Genomic DNA, 24306 nt, shown 5'->3' with positions numbered 1-24306 from the left:
TTTCTTGATACTAAAACTTGTTCTGAGAATTGTATATTGCAGAATACACAGCCTTGGTGTATCTACTCATCAAGCATACTGAGCAGACCTGCCCAAACCTCTGATGTCCTGGAATTCCATCTGGATTCAGTGAAGACACAGCATCAGAGGCTTATCAACTTACTCTTCCCCCACCCCTCTTCTAAAATGTCAACGCCCTTAATCAGCTTGAAGAAGTTAAAGAAGAGTCAGCGCCCCTAATCCCTGAGCTTGGGGACTAATGTGGTTAATAGTGGTCTGTCTTTCTAGGGAAAAGTAGTGGTTTTGTTGGAACAGGGGGGATTAGCTAGGACTTATTGCATAGCCATAACCTATTGGTAGAAATCTGTATAATTATTATCAAGATGAAGTTATAATTTCTTAAATGGTACAAAATTTACTTTGATTTCAAATTTAAGGTTTTCATTGGTATGAGCCTCTTATTAATATAAAAATGAGATGAATATTGATACTCTCATGGGCATTGTGCCTGTATAACACATTTAGGAATACAAGGCCTAGACTCAGCCCTCTTTTAACTTTTTTAACTGATTTGGGATGGTTAACCTATGAGTTAAGGGACTATAGCAAATTCATGGTTTTGAGTTTATTGTTAGGGTGTTTTCTATATTTTATTTAGAAATAGCTGAGAGGAGTGAACAGACAACAGTCCAGGTTACCTTACATGGATAGCTGGTTTCAGAAGTCCATAGAACTGACGCTACAAATATTTATATATTAATGTTCATTTTGATTAGAGACCTGTCTGCTCCTGACAGCTTCCTGTTGTGGATTCTAAGAAGAAATTGAGCATCCTTGGAGATACTCCAGTTGTGTGGTGACAGCCACTAGGCAAGAATTGCCTCTCTCCATCTACAGACAAATTACTGTCCAGAAAAGGACACACATGCAGAATAGTCGACTGATTATATCTGCCTAGACAGAGTAATCAGCCCTTAATAATCCTGCATCATTAAGGTCTATCAGATGATTCTGGGCCAGAAGGCTGAAGACTTGATGCTCCAACGTTCGGTAGTATAGGGGCTTTTCAGGTGTTCAGTGGTCTCTATAAATTGGCTAAGTTTTAGAAGCTATGCTTAGTGCTTCCCATAACTTCAGTTAACTCAGTCATTCTGGATTTCTGATGGGGTTGAAGACCTATAGTCTCATAACGAATCCTGGCTATTCACTTTGAGAGAAAATATTTGAGTAGATGGTTTTCAGCTGACATTCATTCTAAAGCCAAAAAGCCAGGATCAAAAGTAATTGTTTTAGTTAGAAGAGATGACAGAGGTTCAGGTTAGTCAACAGAATGATGGACTGGGTATTAGGACTATCTTGTACCTCACTGGTACAATTAGGAATAAGTATGCTCTAATTGTATTTTGAGAGAAAAGTTCTACTTTAACAGGAAGAGTGATATGTAGGAGGAGCTAAGTGGGAAGGAGTACTGAGAGGAAGAGATGGAACAAGGAGAGAAGATGAAGAAGAGGAGAAGCTAGGTGATGAGAGAGAGAAAGAGAGGGGGGGCATGGAGGCAGATGTTCACATGTCTCCACCAGTCAAAGATATTTTTTATATCGAGGTTGGGTATTGGGTTCCGATTCTGATTGAGCATTACCAAGCTTATAAATCCTTTGATTAACATTTTAAAAAAATTGTATAAAAGCAAAAAGGAAAGGGGGGGCATGGGACAAGGGTGTTCTAGGGAGGGGAAATGTGGAAAGGGGATGGCATCTTAAATGTAAATAAAATATAAAATAATAAAAAAAGTTTGCTTAAAATATCACAGATAACTGTGAATTTGGTTTTAAAACAAAATCTATTTTAATTTTAGCTTTTATTATTTTTGTTTTAGGCCATAGAAATACCTTTTAATATTACTCCAGGAATAACGTAAGATACTGCAGGGTTTTAGCAGGGAAATGTCATAATTAAATTTTGTAATTTTAAAAATTCTTACATGGAGACTGGACTGTGGTAGGATAGAGACCTAGGGAGGAGGCAATAGACAGGCAGAAAGATCAGGTAAGAAAAGGCCAACTAGTTCATATAGTGATAATGGCTGGGGCAAGGATGCACTATCGGTGGTTGGTTCAAGGAAAGAAGAGACAGCTATTGGTGGGAAATAAGAGTTTTGGATGTTAGGATTTTAATGTTAGTCAAAGCATTCAAACAAAGCATCCTGTTGAATGTTTGAGCATGGAGATCAAGGGAGAAATGCAAACCTGACAATAAACATGTATATCAGTAGCATTTCAACTAAATCTTGGGCCTGAGTGAAATCACTCGAAGGGAAAGTTCAAGTGGAGGGGACAAATATGCTAAGCTCTCTGAGTTCTGAGGAGGCAGCAGTATAGAACTGACCTAGGGAGATGCAGCACAACTGACAGAAAAGGAAATGCATCCACATAGGAAGGAAGCCAGGAAGGAGAGTGTGGCATCCTGAGGCAAAGCAGCCAAGGAGCAGTCAAGGCAGTCAGTGAATCAGGCTGCTGGAGTCTCACTTTCATGGGATAGGACCAAAACACAAAAGCGCGTTGACTTCTTAAAAATAAGTCTGCTATCAGAAGACAAAGTTTGCAGTTAAAAATTAATTGCCTGTCTTACATGTCATTTAAGAAAAATGTGTTCAATAATGAAAATTTGAAAAACATGTAAAGACGTGAAAAGTGCCTTGACAATCTCATTAACATTTGGGATACCTTCCTTGAAGTCTTGCCTTATTTATAAAGATTTGGGTTTTGTCACTGAAACAATCTAATTATATGGTACTTGTCGTTTTAAAGCCTGAATATTTACATATGCCAGTCGTGAAAACACTGTAATGAAATCATTCTAATAGCTATCATTTCAAGACTGCTTATGGTGATCAAGGAAATGTAGAGAAGTACAAATGTTTTTGATTTTACAGCAAACTACTAGGTAGTTTATGGATACAGAAACACAATAAATAAATATCTTGCCCAAGATACAGTAAAAATTTGATTTTCTGGGGTTCTAACCATATATTGTCTATGTAACAGTATTAATTACATATTGTTATAAATTATGGTGTCTAAGTGTTTTTTTGTGATCATAACTATCATTCTGGTGAGCATTTTTTAACATAAAGTTTTTTATGAATTTAGAATTATTTTCTCAGAAGGTTCCTGAAACTAGAATTTCTATATTAAATATTTTTAAAGAGGCTTTTTATATCTACTGTCAAATTTTTCCCTCTGATATTTTCTCCAATATATTTTCCTACAAACAAGAACTTTGAAACTCTAAATCTATCTAAAACAGAAATTCCAGCCATACTGGGAAGAATAACTATGCAAGCATACAAAGTGGCCACCAGAGGGCGATGGTATCACAGCACTCTTGAAAACTCATCTGTGATAAAAATGTATAAGAACTGGTTGTTTTCCTTCACATTTGATTCCACCTTATTATACTTTTCATATGGTAAACTGTTTTTAAACAGAACATGTGCAGGCCAGTGTGATAGCTGCTACCTGCTATGAAGAAAAAAAGTCATGTAAATGGCTTTCTGGTATTTTAAACCACCCAGGGAATAACTGGTGATTTGATGCAATAAAATATTCTTCGTGTTATTCAGTGTTGAACTCACAATTCTTTTTCATATTTTACCATTAGTTTGTTCATTTATCCAACAAAGACTAAGCTCCCTATATGCTCTACCTGTGGTAGAGATTGTATAAACAAGGATGAAGCTGATCCTGTTCTGTCCTGATAGAAGTTACCATGTAGTGAGTGTGCACATGAGAGTAATGGCCACCAGTAAACATATAAACATCAACGGTGACAAGTGCTCTGAAAACTTGCAAGTGCATGTGACAGTGTGTAGCCAGGGCTTTGCATTTAATGAGGAGCAACAGGAAATGCTAATGAGATCACCTTTTGTTGAGGACCTGAAAGAAGTCTATGACTTAATAAGGCAAAGGGGTCTGTGGTGTGGGTGGAGGTGAGTTGGAAAGGCCAGGAGAAAGAGCATGCATAGTAACTTTAGGACACAAACAACAGTAAAGATAAAGAACAATAGGCAAGTAGCTACAGACAGATGACACAATGACTCCTATCAGATTGCTCTCCACACACTTCACTGGAGTGTAGAGAGTTAAGTATAAAGAACAAGCTTCCAGTGCAGATTCTTCTGAGGATCCGTTCAGATTAGATTTATTCTGGTGCTCTATTCTCATAAAAACTTGTGCACTTATCAAAATCATATGTCCTGATTTTTTCCCTGTTGATGTTAAAAGACTTTCCAGAAGGTCCTCTAATCTTACATTTAGGGAATTTGAAGATCAGTGGTACTTGTGTTTAATTTGTGACAATTTGACTGAGTTTGCTTAGATGTGGTTTTCTGTTGTTATATGGCTTGGTGTTTGCTGAGCTTTCCCACCTGTAGGTTGAATTTTTTTTTAAATCATTTAGAAAATTCTTGGCCAAAAATTCCTGAGCTCCCTTACACTTACATTAGATGATGGTTGTACCCTATTCATCTCTCCTGCCATTTTTCTACTACCCTGTTATAAAGATGCTACAGTTTAATTCGATTTTATTGTATTCTATTTGGTTCTTATCTTGCCTTCATTGGGTAAAGCCTGCTCTTAGCTCATGCAATAAGTTATTAACTTCAAATACCATAATTTTTAGCTTTAGGTTGCTTCTACTTTAAAATTTTTACTTATCTATGTATTCTTTTTTAATGCACGAGTGTTCTGTCTGCATGTATACCTGCATGCCGGAAGAGGACATCAGATCCCTTTATGCCATGGTTATGAGCCACCATGTGGTTGCTGGGAATTGAACTCAGGACCTCTGGTAGAATAGCTAGTGTTCTTAACCACTGAGCCATCTCACTGGCCCATTGCTTGCTTTTTTTTTTTTTTTTTTAAATGCATGTGTATGAGTTTGTAGCTTTATATGCATGCAAGTACATATGTATGTGTATAAGTCAGAGGATAATCTCATGTTTCATCCTTAAGAATGCTGCCCAGTTCTTTTGAGAGGACAGTCTCTAAATGGCCTGGAGTTTAGCAATTAGGGTAGACTGGATGACCAGCTAGTCTCAGAAATCCTCCTGTCTCTGTTTCCTGAGCACTCAGATTACAACTGCATGCCACTGGGGCTGGAGAGATAGAAGGTTCCATGTTTAAGAATAGTGGCTGCACTTCTAGAGGACCCACATTCACCTCCTAGCACCTACAATGGCTCAAACTGTTTGTAACTTCAGTTATAGGGGATCAGATGCCCCAATAGACACCGGTACACAGACATACGTGAGATGTATATACCCATATGTATAAAACTATGCTCAACATTTTAACATGGGATTAAAACTCAAGTGTCTATGCTTGTATAGTAAACACTTTATTAACTGAGCTATCTCCCGAGTCCGCATGATCTCCTCCTGCCCCCCATGTGTGTGTGTGTACACGCGCTCATGTGCATGTGCAGTGTAGTGCTATTCTCTAGTGAAATTTTATCTCTTTACTCATTTTGTCTTATTTTTCCTCTAATTCCTGAATATATGAGTTTTAGTTATTTTGAAATTTCAATCATAATTCTAACAGTATTACTTGTTCTGATTCCATCTTTTATATTTTCATTACAAGACATATGTTTCCATTTTTGTAGTCTCTGATTTTTATTGTATATCATACTTGATATATAAAAGAATTAGCTGAGCGTGGTGCTATACATTTTTAGTGCCACCAGTGGAAGTCAGATCTCTGGGGCTTTGAGACCGGCCTAGTCTACAGTTGGTTCCAGGACATCAAGGACTATTATACAGAGAAACTCTGTCTTGAAAAACAAAACTAACTTAAACTAAACTAAACTAAACTAGAACTGAAGAGGGTCCTCATTTCCTCTAATAGGCAAATATGAGAAAATGATGCCTCAATTCAATCAGGTAGGACGGTGGGTTGAAGATAGACTCAGTTTTCTTATCTGCCAGCTCAACACTAGTTCTTCTCTATTTCTTGGCATGACCTTTTGGATTAAGAATGTGGTAGACCTTTGTTTTGACATTGGGAGTTTGACCATTCAGACCCATTCCATGTACCTTTAGAGTTTGGCAGTGTCTTAAGAAAGAGCTGGCTACATGTTATAACAAGCCCTCTTCTCTTTAAAAGGATTTTGTCTCCTCAGCATAAAACATTTTCTGGCCCAGATGTCTTAGTCAGGGTTGGGAAAACTGGCATTGGTGTTGGGCTCTTCTGGTTCCCCCTATCATGCAGCCTCCAGATGGCTGTCAAAAGCTCTCCTTCAAGTACAAATCCTTTCCTTTGGCCAACCCTTACTCCTTAGCCTGTGCTCAGAATCAGCGAATCTCCACTGGAAAGAAAGCATGTGGTGTATAGATGCAGCCTAACTTAAGTGCAGACATCTTGAGCCATAACTTTTGTGACTATGCCTAAGTAATCCTACACCCTTTCCTTACATAGCTTTTCTGCACACTAAAGATTAAAAGAAAAAAGCATGGTACGGTAATGGAACTTTATGACTAGAACTTTTCTACTAGCACCAGAAACATGCTTGACATCTCTAATGTTAGCTTGAGATAAATTAACTACATTCTAGGTTTGATAAAAGTCACTTTTGACCTTTAAAACCACACAATTCTCTATTTGCTGTTTCAAGTTGTGAGGACTGGCCGATGTAGCTAACACCCTTGACTCTAGTTGTGTAAGCAACCCCACAGTAAATTGTACTCTGCAATCCTGGGTCTGCCTCATTCTTCCTAAGTCATATGGAGTCTCATTTCTTTCACACAGGAATTCCCAAGTGATCACGGCTTGCTTGCAAGAGCTCTAATGTACTTTGCAAAGTCTGACACTCCACTTTGTATTGTTCTCCAATCTTCAATTTATACAATTTTTGAAACTCATGAAATATTTTAAGTTGTTGTAACAGTTCGACTTGTCATATGTTTTATTATATCTACTTAAAAGTTCAAGGCCTTATAAACCTTTTGAAAAGAATCAATATATTAAGGCTTCAAGAGTAAAAGAATAAAGAATAATTTCATGATGCTATTAAGAAAACTACATACCTGTGAGAACATCACAATTATCAGACCGGTTGTTGCACTGGCAGGGCAAGCAGCCTGTTTTATCAAAACCATAATGTCCGTCTTGGCATTGGTCACACATGGAGCCGGTGACACCCACTTTGCATTGGCAATTCCCAGAACTGCAAATAAAAACAAAGACAGTGAATAAAAGTGATTTTGAAAACTGTAGTTTAATGCTCCATATATTATGTTAACACAAGCAAAATTTTCTACTAGATTCTACTTCCAAGAATCATAAAAGGGGGCTTGAGAGATGGCTTAGTGGTTAAGAACATTGGCTGTTATTCCAGAGGACCCATGTTCAGTTCCTAGCACCCACATGGCAGCTCACAACTGTCTGTAACTCCTATTCTGGGGGATCTGACACCCTCAAACAGATACATGCAGTCAAACCACTAGTGCACATGAAACAACAACAATATATTTTAAGCATAAAAGGGATTTTTTTTTTTTTTTTTCGAGACAGGGTTTCTCTGTGTAGCCCTGGCTGTCCTGGAACTCGCTCTGTAGACCAGGCTGGCCTCAAATTCAGAAATCTGCCTGCCTCTGCCTCCCAAGTGCTGGGATTAAAGGTGTGTGCCACCACTGCCCGGCATAAAAGGGATTTTTAAAAAGGCTTTTTGTTTGGTTGGTTTTGTTTTCTGGAGTCCTAGTCTCACTTGCCTGGAACTCCCCATGTAGCTTAGGCTGTCCTCAAATTCATAATACCATTGCCCCAGCCACTTAAACTAGAGAAACTTATGGATATATTTCAGCTAATAGTATTGATAACAATTTGTGATAAATTCTATCCCCTGTGCTGGGGAAGTTTAAAACACATAACAGAGGACCCATGGAGAACAAAAGTTCCTAGTGTAAAACCTTTCTTTAGGGAACACTGGAGCTTAGAATATGTATCACTGCTGTGTTTCATTCCAGGATTATCCCACAGCTCTGCAGATATCTGTTCCAATCTAGAGAAAAAGAACCAGACTTCACCTAGTTCCTGTCTCACAAGAGATCCACTTACCTTTGTCTCCTAAATTCTGGGATTAAGAAAATGTGCTACCAAACCGAGTTGGTTTTTTTTTTTTTTTTTTTTTTTTTTTAAATTAGGAACTCCCATTAAATGAATAAAAACAGAACTCAAAAGGCAAGAACATCCATTGCTGTGACCTGTATAAAACAGTCTTCATCATACACAGTAGAACATTCATTGCTGTGACCCAATGTAAAGAGCCTCCCACCATACACAGGCAGAGCAGGGTTAACAGTGAACAAAAGAGATGTCCTGTGGTTGTCATCTATATAAACATTTAGCAGAGAAGGCTCATACGGGTTTCTTTTTCAGTTCTGAGGAATTAAATCGAAGGCATGATATATGCCAGGCAAACACTCTACCATTGAACTACATCACAACCCTTAAAGAAACAGTTCATAGCAGCATATCATGGAATTATTCAAATACACAATCTCTTACTTTATTTCCCTGATGGAATCTAGGTTGCTTTAAACATCTGACTATTACAAGTGTTGGGAACCCCAGTTGGGTCTTGTTGTATTCCTATGGCAAAAAAATAGGAAGGAGGTTCAACAAAGGCTTCTGTGGCTCATGAAGAAATGAAGACATGGGTTTTAGGAAGACCATAACTAATTGGGGCAGAAATATACAAAGTATATTTAACTTAACCCTCTTTCAGCCTTCTGACTGCTGTAAGTAGAGGTGTACACCACAACACTCAGAGGAAAACGCCTTTTTTTACATGGCTTAAATATTTTAAATGTTTCCTTACATGTCCATTCTAGAGCTCACAAGTTTAGACTTTATGCAATCTTGGCAGCAGTCACACTAGATAGGAGATGATTAATTTGAATGCTGCATTTAAAAATATTTTTCTTAAAGATTTAGTTGCTAATAGTGACTCCCTAAAGGACCTGATTCAGTTCAGGAGGAAAAGCTTAAACTATTAATACTTAAATGGCTCTTAACATATCACTTAATGCAATTTCCTGTCATTCCCCACTTTCTATTACTATAATAAAAATAGAAGTTCTAAATTTGAAGATTATTGGTACTCTGAATTGAATTTTGCAGATGGAATAGAACTTTTATCCATGTATACTCTAGTTGCAGTTTGAAAATCTACTTGTATTTTACAAATCCAAGTTTTTTTGTGATTTTTTGATTTTTGTTTGTTTTTTAAACTGAGATATGCTTCACAGTTTACTATACCACTAGTGTAATCAATAAGTTTTATGTTCTACCCCTAAGAAAATATTTCAGGAGTGGATGGTTTCCAGCTGACATTCATTCTAAAGCCAAGAAAAAAAAGCCAGGTTCAAAACTAAGTGTTTTAGTTAGGAGAGATGACAGAGGTTCTGGTTAGTCAACAAAATGATGGACTGGGTATTAGGACTATCTTGTACCTCACTGGTACAATAGGAATAATTATGCTTTAATTGCATTTTGAGAGAAAAAAATTTTATTTTAACAGGAAGGGTGAAGCTAGGTGATGAGAGAGAGAAAGAGAAAGGGGGGGGGGAGCATGGAGACAGATGTTCACGTGTCTCCACCAGTCAAAGATAGTTTATATATTTAGGTTGGGTATTGGGTTATACTTCTGATTGAGCATTACCAAACTTAGAAAGCTTTTGATTAACATTTAAAAAAATGTATAAAAGCAAAAAGGAAAAAGGGGCATGGGATAGTGGTTTTCTAGGGAGGGGAAATGGGGAAAGGGGATGGCATCTGAAATGTAAATAAAATATAAAAATAAATAAAAAAGAAAATGAAAAAACAAATAAACAAACAAACAAAAAAAGAAAATATTTCAGAGTTGAACTTTGCTCTGTGATGGTTAATGTTGACTGTCAACTTGATAGGATCTGGAATCATCTAGAAGGCAAAATTTGAGGCACTGCCATGGGAGATTATCTACAATAGGTTATTTGAGGTGAAAAGATCCTAAAAATGGGTTGAGTTCTGGAATGCAGAAAAGGGAGAAAGGCAGCCATGCATGAGCATTCATTTTCCTCTGCTTCCTGGCAGGTGATGCAATAAGACCAGGAGTCTGCTATCAGAACATTCCCACTGTGAAGGGTTGTACCTTGGAACTGTAAGCCAAAATAAAGCCTTTTGACCATAAGCTGCTTTTGCCTGTGTATTTTATCACAACAACAGGAAGAGTAGCTGAGACAGCTTCCCTCTTCTTTTCCTCTTGGTTATCTGAAGAATTGTCAAAAAGGAGTAAAAAAATCCACTCAGTTTTACATGGAAAGTTATTACAGCTTTACTCAAATAAATCTAATCTAGAAAGGGAAGAAAGGCAGTCTTGTGTTAATAGTATATACTTACCACCTCTAAAATATTGTATCTTAAATAAAAATCATGTACTGCACTGAATTTCTATTCAAAGCTACCTAGTCTATTCAACCATGTAATTTCCTGGCAAATTAGTGTACTTACAGATAAAAAAAAAAGGCTTGAAACGGAGATACCCTAAAAGCAGAAACAATATAGCAATAATAATAATGATGATGATGATAAACAATGAACCTCTGTGTTGAAGAACTATGTTAATAAATAATATCTTCATTAATTCTCTGGATGACTCTTCTAGTGGAAGTCACAATCTTTAATTTGCTATTGGGAAGGTAAGAGTTATTATCTACAGTCAGTGAGTTAGGTTTGTTTTTCATAGCTTACCACTCCTACAGGTTCTGAAAATTGGTTCTTTTCTTCATGATCTAGAATAAATAACATCTGTTTTTCACTGCTGGTAAAAGTCAAATGTTCCCCAAGAGAAGCTGAACAATCTGATAATCTGATAGCTGTCATAGGGTAACAAAGTACAAGGTTCTCAGAGAATACCCCATCAAGTATTTATATATTCAAGTTAGAGTTTAAATTTTGTACTGTCCATATAGAGGGTGAGCACTACTTTTTTAAAAATTTCAATAGACATTTACCAAGCATGCCTCTTAAGTGACTTTGCAAAACAGAAAAGATGCTCTGATAGCTATCTAGTCTTACACAGGAATACCACAAAGCCACTACATGATCTGGCAAAGAAGATGAACATTCTTCATGTCTGAAACAAACGAAAATATTAGGATTCAGTAAGAAGGGATCATAAGTTCTTCTACCTATGGGAAACCTACAAAGAAAATCACTCTTACTGCAGATTGCTAACTGAACTTTATGCTTGCTCTTCACTCCTTTAAATCATTACTTAGTATTCAAATGGGTCAAGAATAACTTCTGAGATCTACCAAGTCTACCATGGGACACTGAATCACAAACACCCTGTAGCTATGCTAGAGCCATGTTTCCTGAGTTGTTGCTGGCTATGTTTTCCCTTTAGAATTCTGTTCTGGGCACTCAAAACACTGATGTCACCTGGCATATTTTTCCCTGAAGAATATATTCCTTAGTTGCTTATTTTAAAACCAACCAGAGTAATTTCAGGAATCCCAATGAAGCCAATGACAGACTCTAGATATAACAATTCACTTTTCCTGAGTACATTTTTTTTTTTTTAAATAACAGAAAAGGAAGTGCTTTCTTTTCACTTAAAACAAAACAAACAAAAAACCAAAACTCCCCAATGGAGTAGAGTGGGAATTTTGCTTGTGATATTGCACTAAAAGTGCTTTTTCATCATGTTATTCATGGTCCACAACCAATTTCAGCATGTATAAGAATTAAATCACTCAGCAAACATAAAGCTTTGCCTGTGTGATTCTTTTATAGGATAAAGCTGTACAACACTCTCTTTCATGGGCTCCCTGTTACAGACTGCTGCTTTCTGAAGCAAAGGTCAGTGATATGGGGGGAGGGGGCTGAAAAAGACTGTGCTCATCCACAGATTTGAAAGGAAATAACTGAGGATTCAGTTTCATCTCTGTAGAGGAAGAGCACAGCACTGCAGTATGAATAGAAATCAGAAATCTGTAAGATATGCTAGAAAGACATTTAAAGTAGAATTTGTTTCTCCGGTGTCATTTCCTAAAGACTTGAAGTTCTAGCAAACTCTGAACACTGTATAGAGCATAAGCTTATTATATGTAGGGAATCTATGCATATACTCCACATTTCTTAAACTATCCAAATGGGTTTTGAGATTTTCTCATAGTGCCAATGTTTATACAGGTTACACAATCATTGGTATAATAAATATTATAAGGCCTTAATACTTAAAAATTTTTTCTTTGAGAAGGCTTAATAATCAGAATCCACATTATACATGAATGATCTATTCAAAAAACAAAGTCAGTAAAAGTGTTATAGTAAGTTATTTCTTAGAGCTGGTGTTATAGCTCAATCTGGAGAGCATGCGAACATGTGCAAAGCCCTGGGTTTAATCTGTACCCCAAAAGTGTATTTCTTTAAAGCAAATGTTGTCTTCCAACATGAATAATTACTCATTTAAAAAAATCCTCACAAGTCTGCCATCTCAAGATATGACACATATCTTTGCAAAAAAAGTGCTATCCAATCTTTTTTTTTTTTTAAGGTTTTGCTCTGCTTTAGATGTATGGATAGAGAACATTTAGAATTTCCATTATTTTATAACCATATTGATTAACTGGGAGGAGTGGAAGAAAGAAGGTATCAGAGTTTATGGAAAAACATCCCAAAGAGCCACACCTTGGTTCTCATCCAGCTTTGCTGGTGAGTTCTTGGCACAAAACATGTACTCTCCCATTAGCCTAGCTACTCTTTATGCAGTGAAGATAACTACAACTTTTGTAGGGTTATTGTGAAAACTATAAATTATATATACGCCCTAAGCACAAACTTCAACTCAAACAAGATAGCAACTGTGACTATAGTAATGATATTCTTAAATCATGTTTTCCTCCTAGGACTCACTAGAATAGAGTAGAATGCACAGTGTTTAAATACAGGAAAGGCTTGGAGTTATTTACTTATTAGATTCTATTTTTAAGATCCTCTTTTAAGAATTGGAATGGATGAAATTAAGGGGTAACCAGTTAATATTTTTTTACTAGTTTGGAGCAACAGCTAGCTAGGTAAAGAACATATGAACACATCTTACAATGAAAGAATATTTTGCAAGTGAGAAGGAAAAAGTCTGGAAGGTCTTACATTATGCAAGATCAAAGCCAGCTAGACTACTTTTATCAACTAGCTAATGATTTAATTTATTTTTAAAATATCAAATATTTTGGTATGTTTTTGTCATTAAAACATTTGTCTAGATGATTCTTAAGATTTGCAGGATATAAATTACCCATTTGTGTACATGTTTAGATATACTGTCATTAACTTTAAGTAAATATATATTAATTGATGTATTTTTGTTCAGTAGGATCTGGAGAGACCTTTCAATGGTTAAGAACATTTGCTGTTCTTGTAGGAGAACAGAGTTTGTTTCCCAGCACCTATATTAGGCAGTTTACAAGTACCTATAATGCCAGGTTCAGGGGATTCAGTGCCCTCTCAGCCTTCATGGGCAGCCTTAAACACAGGTGTATGTATACACACATTCACAACATAAATACATGTTTTTGGCCACTAAAGAGCCTTACTCATGTTTCTTTGTCAGATAGGTTTCTTGTTGGCACTTAGACATAGAGAACAAGAAACAGAAAAATTTCATTAACTAAAAATTCCATCTATCAATTTTCTTTTTTCTTGCTTTAACTTGGGAGAACAATTTAGTTTGGCAAGACACTGAGATGGCTAATTAAAATAAAGTCTGAAGAAAAAACCTTGTTGATTATAATAAGCTCTTTCAAATGATTAAAATAATGTTTAATAGGTAGTAAGGAAGTATAGCCACCAGAAAAGCTTTTACATAGGAACATAAAATGAAAAGTTACTGACAATTCTTCATTTCATGTTTGAGCTATGATTTTGTAAAAGTGATGAAAAATACTGCTTCGTTTCTTATTACCAAGAATACTCAAGAATTGGACAATTTGGCTAAAGACTGTCTGTTCCCTATCTTTCTAGTCATGGAAAAGGCCATTATACAATGAGAAAAGCTCCTTTTTCTTGAGGAAAAAAAGGATAGCTTTATTGTTGAAAACACTGGGCTATTATGCCAAACATTCCTTGTACTTTTTGAGGACATATAGTACACAATACATTAGAGAAAAGTCAAATTCAGACAGAAATTCCTAATAATACAAGAGTATTGCCTAAGTACAAAAATATTTTTGATAACTAATCTTACCATTATCAAATTTAAAAACTTATTTGAAAAGTTAGAAGCAAATTAGAGGCAAATCACAAAAAACTACTGTATTCCCAGAGCTATAACTCGGAAGCTTGACTTATTTCAGATGGGAAAGTTATTTCTCATTCCCTTTACTTTTTTTTTCTTCAACAGAAGAAACAGGCCTTTAAGAATTCTCAGCCTATTCAAATACTCCATTATTTGGACAGTGATTTCTTTATTTTTTTTGAGACAGGGTCTCATTATGTAGCTGCAATTGACCTTGAACTTACTATGCAAACCAGGCTGGCCCTGAATTCATAGAGATCCCTCTGCCTCTGCCTCCCAAGTGATAGAATCAAACGTGTGTGCCAGCATGCTTGGCTTGTTTTCAACCTTTTAACTGTTGTGCATTGCATTCTGTGAACCTCTTATATATCTATTGTGCTCCTGAGTATAATTTTCCCTAAGGAACATACCAAGGACTAAATTCCTAGGCAACTGGCTTCACCAGGCAGCGCATGTTTTGCAATGGAGGAAGGTGCTCTGAGCTTTACCAACACTTGGCATTCTTGTGATTACTAAAGTGATGAAGTATGTATTCATAATTGCAGGTCATGTGACTTTGCTCTTCTGTAAAGGGTCTCCCATGTATTTTTCACATTTATTTCTAGAAACTCTTGAAATGTTTCTAGGAAAGGAGTCCTGCCTTGTTCAAATATGTAATTGCCCTTTCCGAGTATGTAGTTTGTCTTTACCTTTTAATAAGATCTTTTCATAAATCAAAATCTCTACTTTTAATAGCTAAATTGTTAAGAATTTTCATTTTTATATTTTAAAGAACTGTTTAGCAAAATTAAGAACATAAACATCATGACAATAAAGCTTTATACATTTATAAAATAACTAAAGGGGCTGGTGAGATGGCTCAGTAGTTACAAGCACTGGCTGCTTCTCTAGGGAATCCAAGTTCCATTCTCAGCACTTGTATGGTGGCTCACAAACCTCATATAACTCCAGTCCCAGGGAGTTGGATGCTCCCATCTCTGGCCTTGAGAACACTGAATGCAAGTGGTGCATGTATATATACCTATAGGTAAAACACCCATACACATAAAAATTTAATTAAAAAAACTGAAAGAATTTTGAAAAGAATTACCATAAAGAAACAAATATATATTTGAGGAGACATATATTTAACCATATTTAAACAAAAATCAAAGTGAACATGCACTAATATATTACATGTATTACATTAATTTTTATATTTTATATATCAATGAAAAATAATCATAAAAATAATAAAAACTCTGGAATTAGAATGCTTGAATTCAAATCCTCATTTTCTCATTAGTTATAAGTCTATGTAAACTATATTTGAAAGTTGTTTTTTACGAGGCTGGAGAGATGGTTCTGCAGGCATCAGGATGTACTTCTTGTTGCTCTTGCAGAGGAGCTGGAATAAATTTCCAGTATGCACTGGTTTACGAATATGCTTTTGCTCCAGTTCCAAGAGATCCAATATTCTCTTCTAAACTCTATGGAATCTAGAAACACATATGGTGCACATACATACATGCAAGAAAAATATTCATATATATAAAATCAATAAACATAAAACATATTGAAGATTTTATTTTTAATTCATGTGTATACATGCACATGGGTACCTACAAAAGTCAGAAAATAGTGTGTGATCCCCTGGGGCTGGAATTACATGCAGCTCATTCATAGGTGTTGGAATCTAAATTCAAGTCCTCTGGAAGGACAGTGTGGTGGTTTTAATGAGAATGCTCCCTATAGACTCATATATTTGAATTCTTGGTCACTAGGGAGTGGTACTATTTGAAAAGATTAAGAGGTATGGATTTGGTGGAGCAAGTGTGTCATTGTGGGTGGGCTTTGAGGTTTCAAAAGGCCAAGCCCAGCCCAGAGGCTCTCTCTCCCTTCCTGCTGTCTATGGATCCTGATGTAGAACTCTCAGCTACTTCTCCAGCACCAAGTTTGCCTGAGTACTGAAATGCTTCCTGCCATGATGATAATAAATTAAACCTTTGAAACTGTAAACAAGATCCAATTAAATGTTTTCCTTTATAAGAGTTGCCAAGGTCATGTTGTCTTTTTACAGTGGAACAAAGACTAAAACAAACAACAAGTGATCTTAGCTGCTGAGCCATCTCTCTAGCACTAATTATTTAGCCTCCTTTCTAAACTCTGTGTAAATTACTTAACCCCTTTTCTTACCAGTAAGATGGAGAAACATCTCATATGAATGCCATAAAGCTTAATTTAGTAAACGTATTGGATAGGCATGTAAGCAGAATAGTTTCTGACACAGTAAAAAACATATGTGTTATCATTATTTTTATATTGCAGTTGAAGCAATCTCTCTGTGCTTCAGGTCATGAAGATGCTTTCCTACACGTTTATGTTTGCTTTCACATTTATGTCTTTAATCCACCTGAAACTTATTTTGTGTATGTTAAAAAAACAAACAAACCAGTGGTCCAACTATATACTCTCTTCCACATAGTATCAGTTAACCAAAGCTATAGTAAGATCCATGGAGAAGTAAACCCCTTTGCCTCTACACCTGAGGATCTGTTCAGTCACATTTGTTTTCTTGTGTACTTAATCTGTCTTGGGGCTCAGGCTGTTTTATCTATATACTTGTCTCTGGGCCTGGGCCACACTGTTATCTTATTTCTGACCATTGTTCTTATAGGAATCTTGAAAGTATAGCTGCACTATGCAAATATCTGAAATATACTTTCTGAACACCCCACCTCCCTAATGTCTGCTTCTAACTTTCTACCACTGTAGCCACAATGACACTAGACTGCTCAGATACTAAGCACACTCCTTCAAAGACACTGCAATACTCTTCCACAAGGGATACATATTACATACCCCTATTTTATTGTGCTCCTTATTCAAATCCTGTATACTCCACAAGGACTTATCTAAGTACACTAACATTTCTAATTTTTCATACCACTTTACATAAATACATATTTTATTTTCTTTATTGTTACCTTGTTCACTTTCCTCCTCTATAAAATAAGTTTTGTGAAGTCAAGCAGTTCTATGTGCTTTCTCCCTTGGATCTCCAGTGCATAGTTTAGTATGTAGCACCAGCTGGGTATGCAAACTTCATTTGGCTCTAAAATTCATGTAATTTCTTTAATAACTCATGCCATTTTCTAAATTCTTCATGGTAAGAATTGTATCTACTTCTAGCCTTTTCCTTTCAAATGCTTCTTAATATATACTCTCACTACTTTATGTTACCATCTTTGAAATACTCATTTTCATTGTGGTCCAAAAATGATTTCTAAATTTATCTCTCCAATGACCAACCCCTACATCAATGAATCATGCTCACCCACACCCAACCAAGCACTTACATGAGATACCCACACTGCCATATATAGTCTTGCCCTGTTCTATTTCAGTGTACAGTAGAAAGAGCCTCAGGGCCAAACAGAACTGAGTTCAACTATTTTTTTTTAACTGTAAGATTTCATTTATACACTTCAAAAGCAGTTGTCTAACATGAGTAAATCCTTGTTTTTTTCCCCACAGCTCAAATATAAATTCTGCTATTTATTATTTAGTCTATGTTGCTAAATAACTTAGCTTCCAAGAGAATGATTTGAATTGTCTGAAATCAGAGAACGTGTATGTATAAAGTATCAAATGCAGACGTTTAACTACATTCACTAACATTCATCTCTTTATCCTCCTGATGCCTTTCCTGGATTATGCTGCTTCTTTTAACAAATAGGTCAGGAAAGGAAAGTGACATATTTCTCGGTCAAATAGTTGTAGTATTCATTTTGTTGTACATCCTATTCATTTTATGATTTGTTTAAAAATTACTTCAAGGTTAAAAAGTGAAAATGAATAAAACGGTCAAAGTATGTGTTGAAAATGAGACACAGGAGAAAGGGGCTTGTCACGAAATCAGAAGCTATTTCATTATAGTTTTTGACAACATGGAAATTATGTGTATGCTCTCTCTGTGTAATAATTATAATAAAATTTCACCCTTGTTGTATCTTTGAGAATCTATTCAATATTATGAAACATCTCTACTGAAAAGTCTATTTACTCATTCCTACATCTCTTCTGTTTTCTTCTTCATTGAGAACTCTCAGGCTAGAGAACAGAGACACATGCTAACCCAGTATTAAGTGCCATGAATGTCTTTAGGGTTTTGTTACTTTTTTCTTTTTTAGGTTATTGTTACTTACATTTTTGTTGTTCTTCCCTGAGACTGGGGCTTGCTATTTAGCCCAGGTTACCCTGAAACTTGTGGTCTCCTCCTTCATCAGCAACCTGTGTGCCACCATAGCTAGCTAAACTTCACGAGACTTTAAAGTAGTAAAAGAACATGCAATCAGATCGATTCTTTTCATTCTAGTAGTTAATAAACACACAACCTTGGGCTTATATAACCTTTCAATTGTTATTTCTTATCTGTAATTTGCTGTATAATCACACTTACCTATTTCTTAGGGTTGATATTAAATCAAATTAGAAATACTATTAACTGTAAATTACTTTGATGATAAATTAACATTCTTACAAAACCTACTATGATAAGTGGAAGCTTTAACACCTCAATGGAACAAGTGAAGCACTGCATTATTGATGGCAATGTATCCTAATTCAGCTATGAAAAAAGAGTCCAGGAGTTCCTCAAAATACTTTTTATAAAGCAACTATACGATCCAGCAATCCAACTACAGGGTTCATAACTAAAGGAAAGGAAATCAACATGCTGAAGCAGCATCTATACTCTCATGTTTATTGTGGCACCATTCACAAGAGTCAGGAAAAGCAAAGAACTCAACTGTCCATCAGGACAAAGAAGTATGCACAATAGAACCCTACTCAGCTATAGAAATGAATAAAATTTGGTCATTTGTGGCAATATACAAGATCACTATGTTAAATGAAATAAGCCACTCACAGAAAGATAATACTGCATAATCTCATTCATATGTAAAATAAAAGTTGATCTTACTGAAGTTGAAAATAGAATTGTAGTTTCCAGAGTCCTGGAAGAGTAGAAGGCCAAGAAGGTGAGGAGGACAGAATGTGTAGGTGGGTAGGAACTAGAAGTAAGAATTTCTGGTGGGCCACTGCACTGTAAGGTGACTACAGATTTCAAGTATGTGCTTTAAAAAAGGGTTTTGAAATTTTTTACCATAAAGAAATGATAGGCTGCTGCGTCCACAGCCATGAGTATGCTCAAGCTACAGAAGAGGTTTGCCTTCTTCTATAGTGTCCTCCGCTGTGGTAAAAAGAAGGTCTGGTTGGATCCCAGTGAGACCAATGAAATCGCCAATCAATGCCAAATCCCTTCAGCAGATTAGGAAGCTGATCAAAGATGGGCTGGTCATCCGAAAGCCTGTGACTGTCCATTCCCGGGCTCGCTGCTGGAAAAACATGTTGGCCCGACGGAAGGGCAGGCATATGGGCATAGGGAAGAGGAAGGGTACTGCCAATGCTTGGATGCCTGAGAAGCTGACCTGGATGAGAAGGATGAGGATCCTGCGCTGGCCTCTCAGGAGATATCGGGAATCTAAAAAGATTGACCGCCATATATATCATGGCCTGTACCTGAAGGTCAAAGGGAATGTATTCAAAATCAAGCGGATTCTCATGGAACATATCCACAAACTGAAGGCAGACAAGGCCCGCACGAAGCTACTGGCTGACCAGGCTGAGGCTCTCAGGTCAAAGACCAAGGAAGCACAGAAGCGCAGGGAAGAGCGCCTCCAGGCCAAGAAGGAAGAGATCATCAAGACTGTCCAAGGAGGAAGAAACCAAGAAATAAAGCTTCCCTCATGTCTGTACATAGTGGCCTGGCTGTAGCCTCACATGGATCAGTCATTAAATTAAAATAAGCCTTTAAAAAAAAAAGAAAAAAAAAGAGAAATATTTGAGGAAAACATATGTTCAATGTTAATAGAACAATATATACATGTATTTTATAATTTTTGTTTTTATATGAGTAAAAATGTAATAAAGTAAATAATTGCCAAAGTGCATTGTATCATATCAGAGAACTACTGAGCAACTTTTAGATTTTGACCCAACCGTACATGCTGAAGGCCAAAGCATCCTGCTGATGGACTTAAGCTTTTCTCTTGGGGAATCTGAAGAAATGTCAGATCCAAATCCTTCTGGGTTGGCAAATTTAGGCATTTGGAGTGGAAATTACATTCTGGTAGAACAAAAAAGCTCTGCAGCCAAGTATTTCTGCCTGGTAGGACAAATTTTTTTTTCTATGTCTGATGGAAAAAAAAAATCAGAGATGGAAAAAGTCATGCTGCTTTCAGACACAGGGTAAGACAAAGCCTTCTCTGTAGCAACAAAAGTCCTTCTATTTCAAACTAAGTCTATTAGCATAGTTTTAGAAAGTCTTCTTTTACAATCTCAAGGGAGGACACTGAATCAGGCCGTCAGCTTAACTGTATATTCTACCACAACATCATAAGTCTAAACCTGCAAGTGCTCATGCACCAGTGTTTCTCCTTAACCTATGAAGTATCACTAGGACCAATTCTCATGAAAAGGCAGCAATACTACCCATATTGCCTTTTTTTGGCTGCCCCCAATAATGATTTTATTGACTTTTAATCATAAAATGTGAGATTTAAGGAAGAGTCTTTAAAGTATAGAGAGCTCTCATATGGCTTTCATCCAATTTCACCTAATGTTTAACTTTTTATATAAGTACAGCACATTTATAAAAACTGGGAAGGATATATATATATATATATATATATATATATATATATATATATCTGTAATAACTATTCTTGTTTATCAACCTGTGTACTATAAAATTAACTAAAACCCAAGCAGCTGGGTACAACTATGAGGGATTTTTTTCTTAAATAAATCATTTGAAGTAGTAAGATCCACTTTTATCTGGATCTTGTCGGGTGAGAGGATATACCTTTAATTTGAGCCACACCTTCTGCTGGAAGGCTATATAAAGGATATAGAAGAAAGCTCTCTCTGTCTGCTTGCCTTTGTTTTTTTTTTAGCAAGTCCGTTCCTTCACTGGCTTTAGGACTTATTTGTCTTAGCTAAGGTTATTACTCCTATGATATAACACCATAACCAAAGCAAACTGGGGAGGAATGGATTTGTTTGGCTTATACTTCCATATCACTATTCATCATTGAAGAAAGTCAGGATAGTAACTCAAATAGAGCAGGAGCTAACAAAGAAGCCATGTTGCTTATCGGCTTATTCCACAAGACCTTTCATCCCGCTTTCTTATAGAAACCAGAACTACCTCCCCAGAAATTGTCCTACCCATAATGGACACGACCTCCCCCATCAAACACTAATTAAGAAAATGCCCTATAGGCTTACCTCCAGCCTGATCTTATGGATGCATTTTCTCAATTGAGATTTTCTCTTTTCCAGTGACTATGGCTTAGGTCAAGTTGACTTAAAACTAGTCAGCACACTACTTTTTCAGGATTATAGTGAATACTGAAGACCAGCTGAGATATTTGGCCTCATGGACCGAAAAGGTACTGGATTATTGGAATTTCTAGCAGTAGATAGCCATTGCTGGATTGGCTGGACCAGTCAATAAAGCATTCTAATAAATCACTTTTAAATGTATATGTTCTGTAAGTACTGTTCCTCTAGAGAATCCTAACCAATACCACTGCTGTGAACTACAGACTTCACTTAAATTTTCTTAAACTTTCCAATTATCTCCTTCTGTTTCAGGTTCTTGGGCTTGCATTTACTAGTCATATCCCAAAGACATCTCTTCAATTTTGTAACTTCAAGGTCCTTCCTTATCAATTGTGAACTTGAAGCTTTTGAATGGCTTTGTTTAGAAATTCTGTACCAGATTTTGAATTTCTAGACTATGGTTGCTCAAATGGTAATGGTTATAGAAATATCTAATATGTAAAACAGTTTTCTGGCTCTAAGTATTTTAGAAGGGTTAGATGGCATGAAGGTAGTATTTTCTAAGTTATGTGGTATTCTCATTTTAGAATAAGTCAAACACAGATTAAAACTACTATATGTTTATAAGGCTTTAGCCTTTTAAAGTATAATGAAATTGCCTATAAGAAATATATTTACCTAGAAACTTGTTTATAGATTCTTCTTATGCAAGAGAAACTGATGGCTGCTTTGCCATTTAAATACAAATTGAAAATAGCCTTGAGTCTGCCTAAACTGAATTATTTAAATTAGTTTTCCCTGGATGATGTGAATGTGAACTGAACTTGTTCCATTATTAGAAGAAATGAGTCTAACAAAACCCTTTGCAGTTTAAATGTCAATGAAAAGTTCCTCACCCTTAGGGAAGAAAGTGGCTTTCAGGTTTGCTATCGAAGATTCTAAAAAATGTTTTTGACTCTGCCATACAACAAAGGGATACTGCATCATGTGTAAACTGATGAAGCTTATTTTTAAGATCTGTAACTTATGAAGTCCAGTTTAGAGCATCCTTATGAGAGTTTGGTGCTGAGGGAGTAAATTCATCATCCCTCAAAACTATAACAACAACAACAGAAAAATGACTGTTACTTGTAAGAATATAGACAGATGGTAAAGTACCATCAAAGCAGTGAGTACACATAAGACATCCAGATGTTTAGGGACCAGGCTCTCACAAATAATTTCATGTAACAGGAAAATCAGCATTAGTGAACTGATAGAATCATTCCCTTTACTGTCATAGGAGAACTGACACCAGAGTTGTTGAACAATGAGTGACCTCAAAAGGAGAATACTGTACTTTCTCCTACTACAAATGAGGGTCAGAGTAATTAAGTAGAAATATGATTTTATTGAAATTTTATGAAAACTCTCAACTACACAAGCTTTTGACTTCCCCTCAATCTATTATGTTTGTACTCCAAGGGCCTCTTTACAATAACAACTCTTAAAACTCTTAAAAGGTGAAGGGCCCTTGGATTTATACTCAGCAGCAGAGAATGAACATAGGTATGAAAGCTGTTTGATACTCAAAAGCAAGACTTGGAGAGATTAAAATCCCATGGGGTGTAGCCATCCAACTCTTGCAGCTGGCAACAACAGAATCAAAAGCATACACAGAGAGTATAGATCTGAGAAGGAGGCTGGAGCTGCTGCACATTTCTATAAATTCAGTTTTGGAACATGAACTACCCTTACATTTGTTTGAGTTAACGCAAAGCATTAATTTCTAGAGATTATATACAGAAACATGGCTATTACAGCACCTTTTTTCTTTATTTTCCTACTTTTCTCTCATTCCGGTTACACGTATTTTGATCCTTATTAACTCTCACTCTGCCTTTAACAATTTACTATCATATATACCCACATTGGATATTGCTATAATACAGTGCTGATTTTATTCCTGCTGTTGAAAATAGCTTGCTAAGGAGCTGGTGAGAAGGCTCAACAGTTACAAGCAATTACTGTTCTTCCAGGGGACTCATGTTCATTTCCCAGCATCAATGAAGGCCAGCTCACACCCACGTGTAACTTTAACTCCAGGGAATTCAATCCCCTTTTCTGGCCTCTATGAACACTGCACTCCAGTGCCCGAACTACACAGATACATACATATATATAATTAAAAAGATAAGTCTTTAAAAAGTTATATCGTGAGTAAATTTAAATTTATATGGCTTTTAATGTTCTCTATGACTTGACCCCAGGAGAACTTACCAGATTCATCTCTTAATCCTGCTCCTTTTTTACTTCACATCTATATTGAGTGCATCTGTCAGTCATTAATCCTCTTTCCTCTTCTAAAAACGTTTTTTCTACTTTTTTTACCCTGTATGTCTAAATCCTTTCTTTTCTTCAAAACAGGCCAAATGTTACTACCTTGTTGAATTCAGTTCTGGTTTTCATTGGTTTCAGCTATAATACTGATCTCTCCCAGTTTCTCATCTTAAGTTTATCATCATACTTTGTGCAACTTAATTTTACCATTAGCATGTAGATGGAATAGACTATTAGAAGCAAAATAAATGATTATTT

General features: G+C 36.1%; 1 protein-coding gene and 1 pseudogene across 1 annotated transcript in view; one reads left to right on the top strand and one right to left on the bottom strand.

Moving 5' to 3' along the window:
* The window catches only part of Megf9 (multiple EGF like domains 9), a 97565-nt gene that overhangs the window by 21751 nt on the left and 51508 nt on the right, over positions 1–24306 (bottom strand). The window contains exon 3 of the mRNA XM_034502157.2: positions 7085–7224. Within this exon, the coding sequence (XP_034358048.1) occupies positions 7085–7224 (140 nt within the window). The remainder of the gene's footprint in view (positions 1–7084; positions 7225–24306) is intronic.
* Positions 19521–20119, top strand: LOC117708484 (large ribosomal subunit protein eL19 pseudogene; annotated as a pseudogene).

Source organism: Arvicanthis niloticus, chromosome 5 (genome assembly GCF_011762505.2).
Source record: "Arvicanthis niloticus isolate mArvNil1 chromosome 5, mArvNil1.pat.X, whole genome shotgun sequence".
NCBI classification, from domain to species: Eukaryota; Metazoa; Chordata; class Mammalia; order Rodentia; family Muridae; genus Arvicanthis; species Arvicanthis niloticus.
Note: the sequence above shows the minus strand (reverse complement) of the source record. Positions and strands in the feature narration are given on the sequence as shown.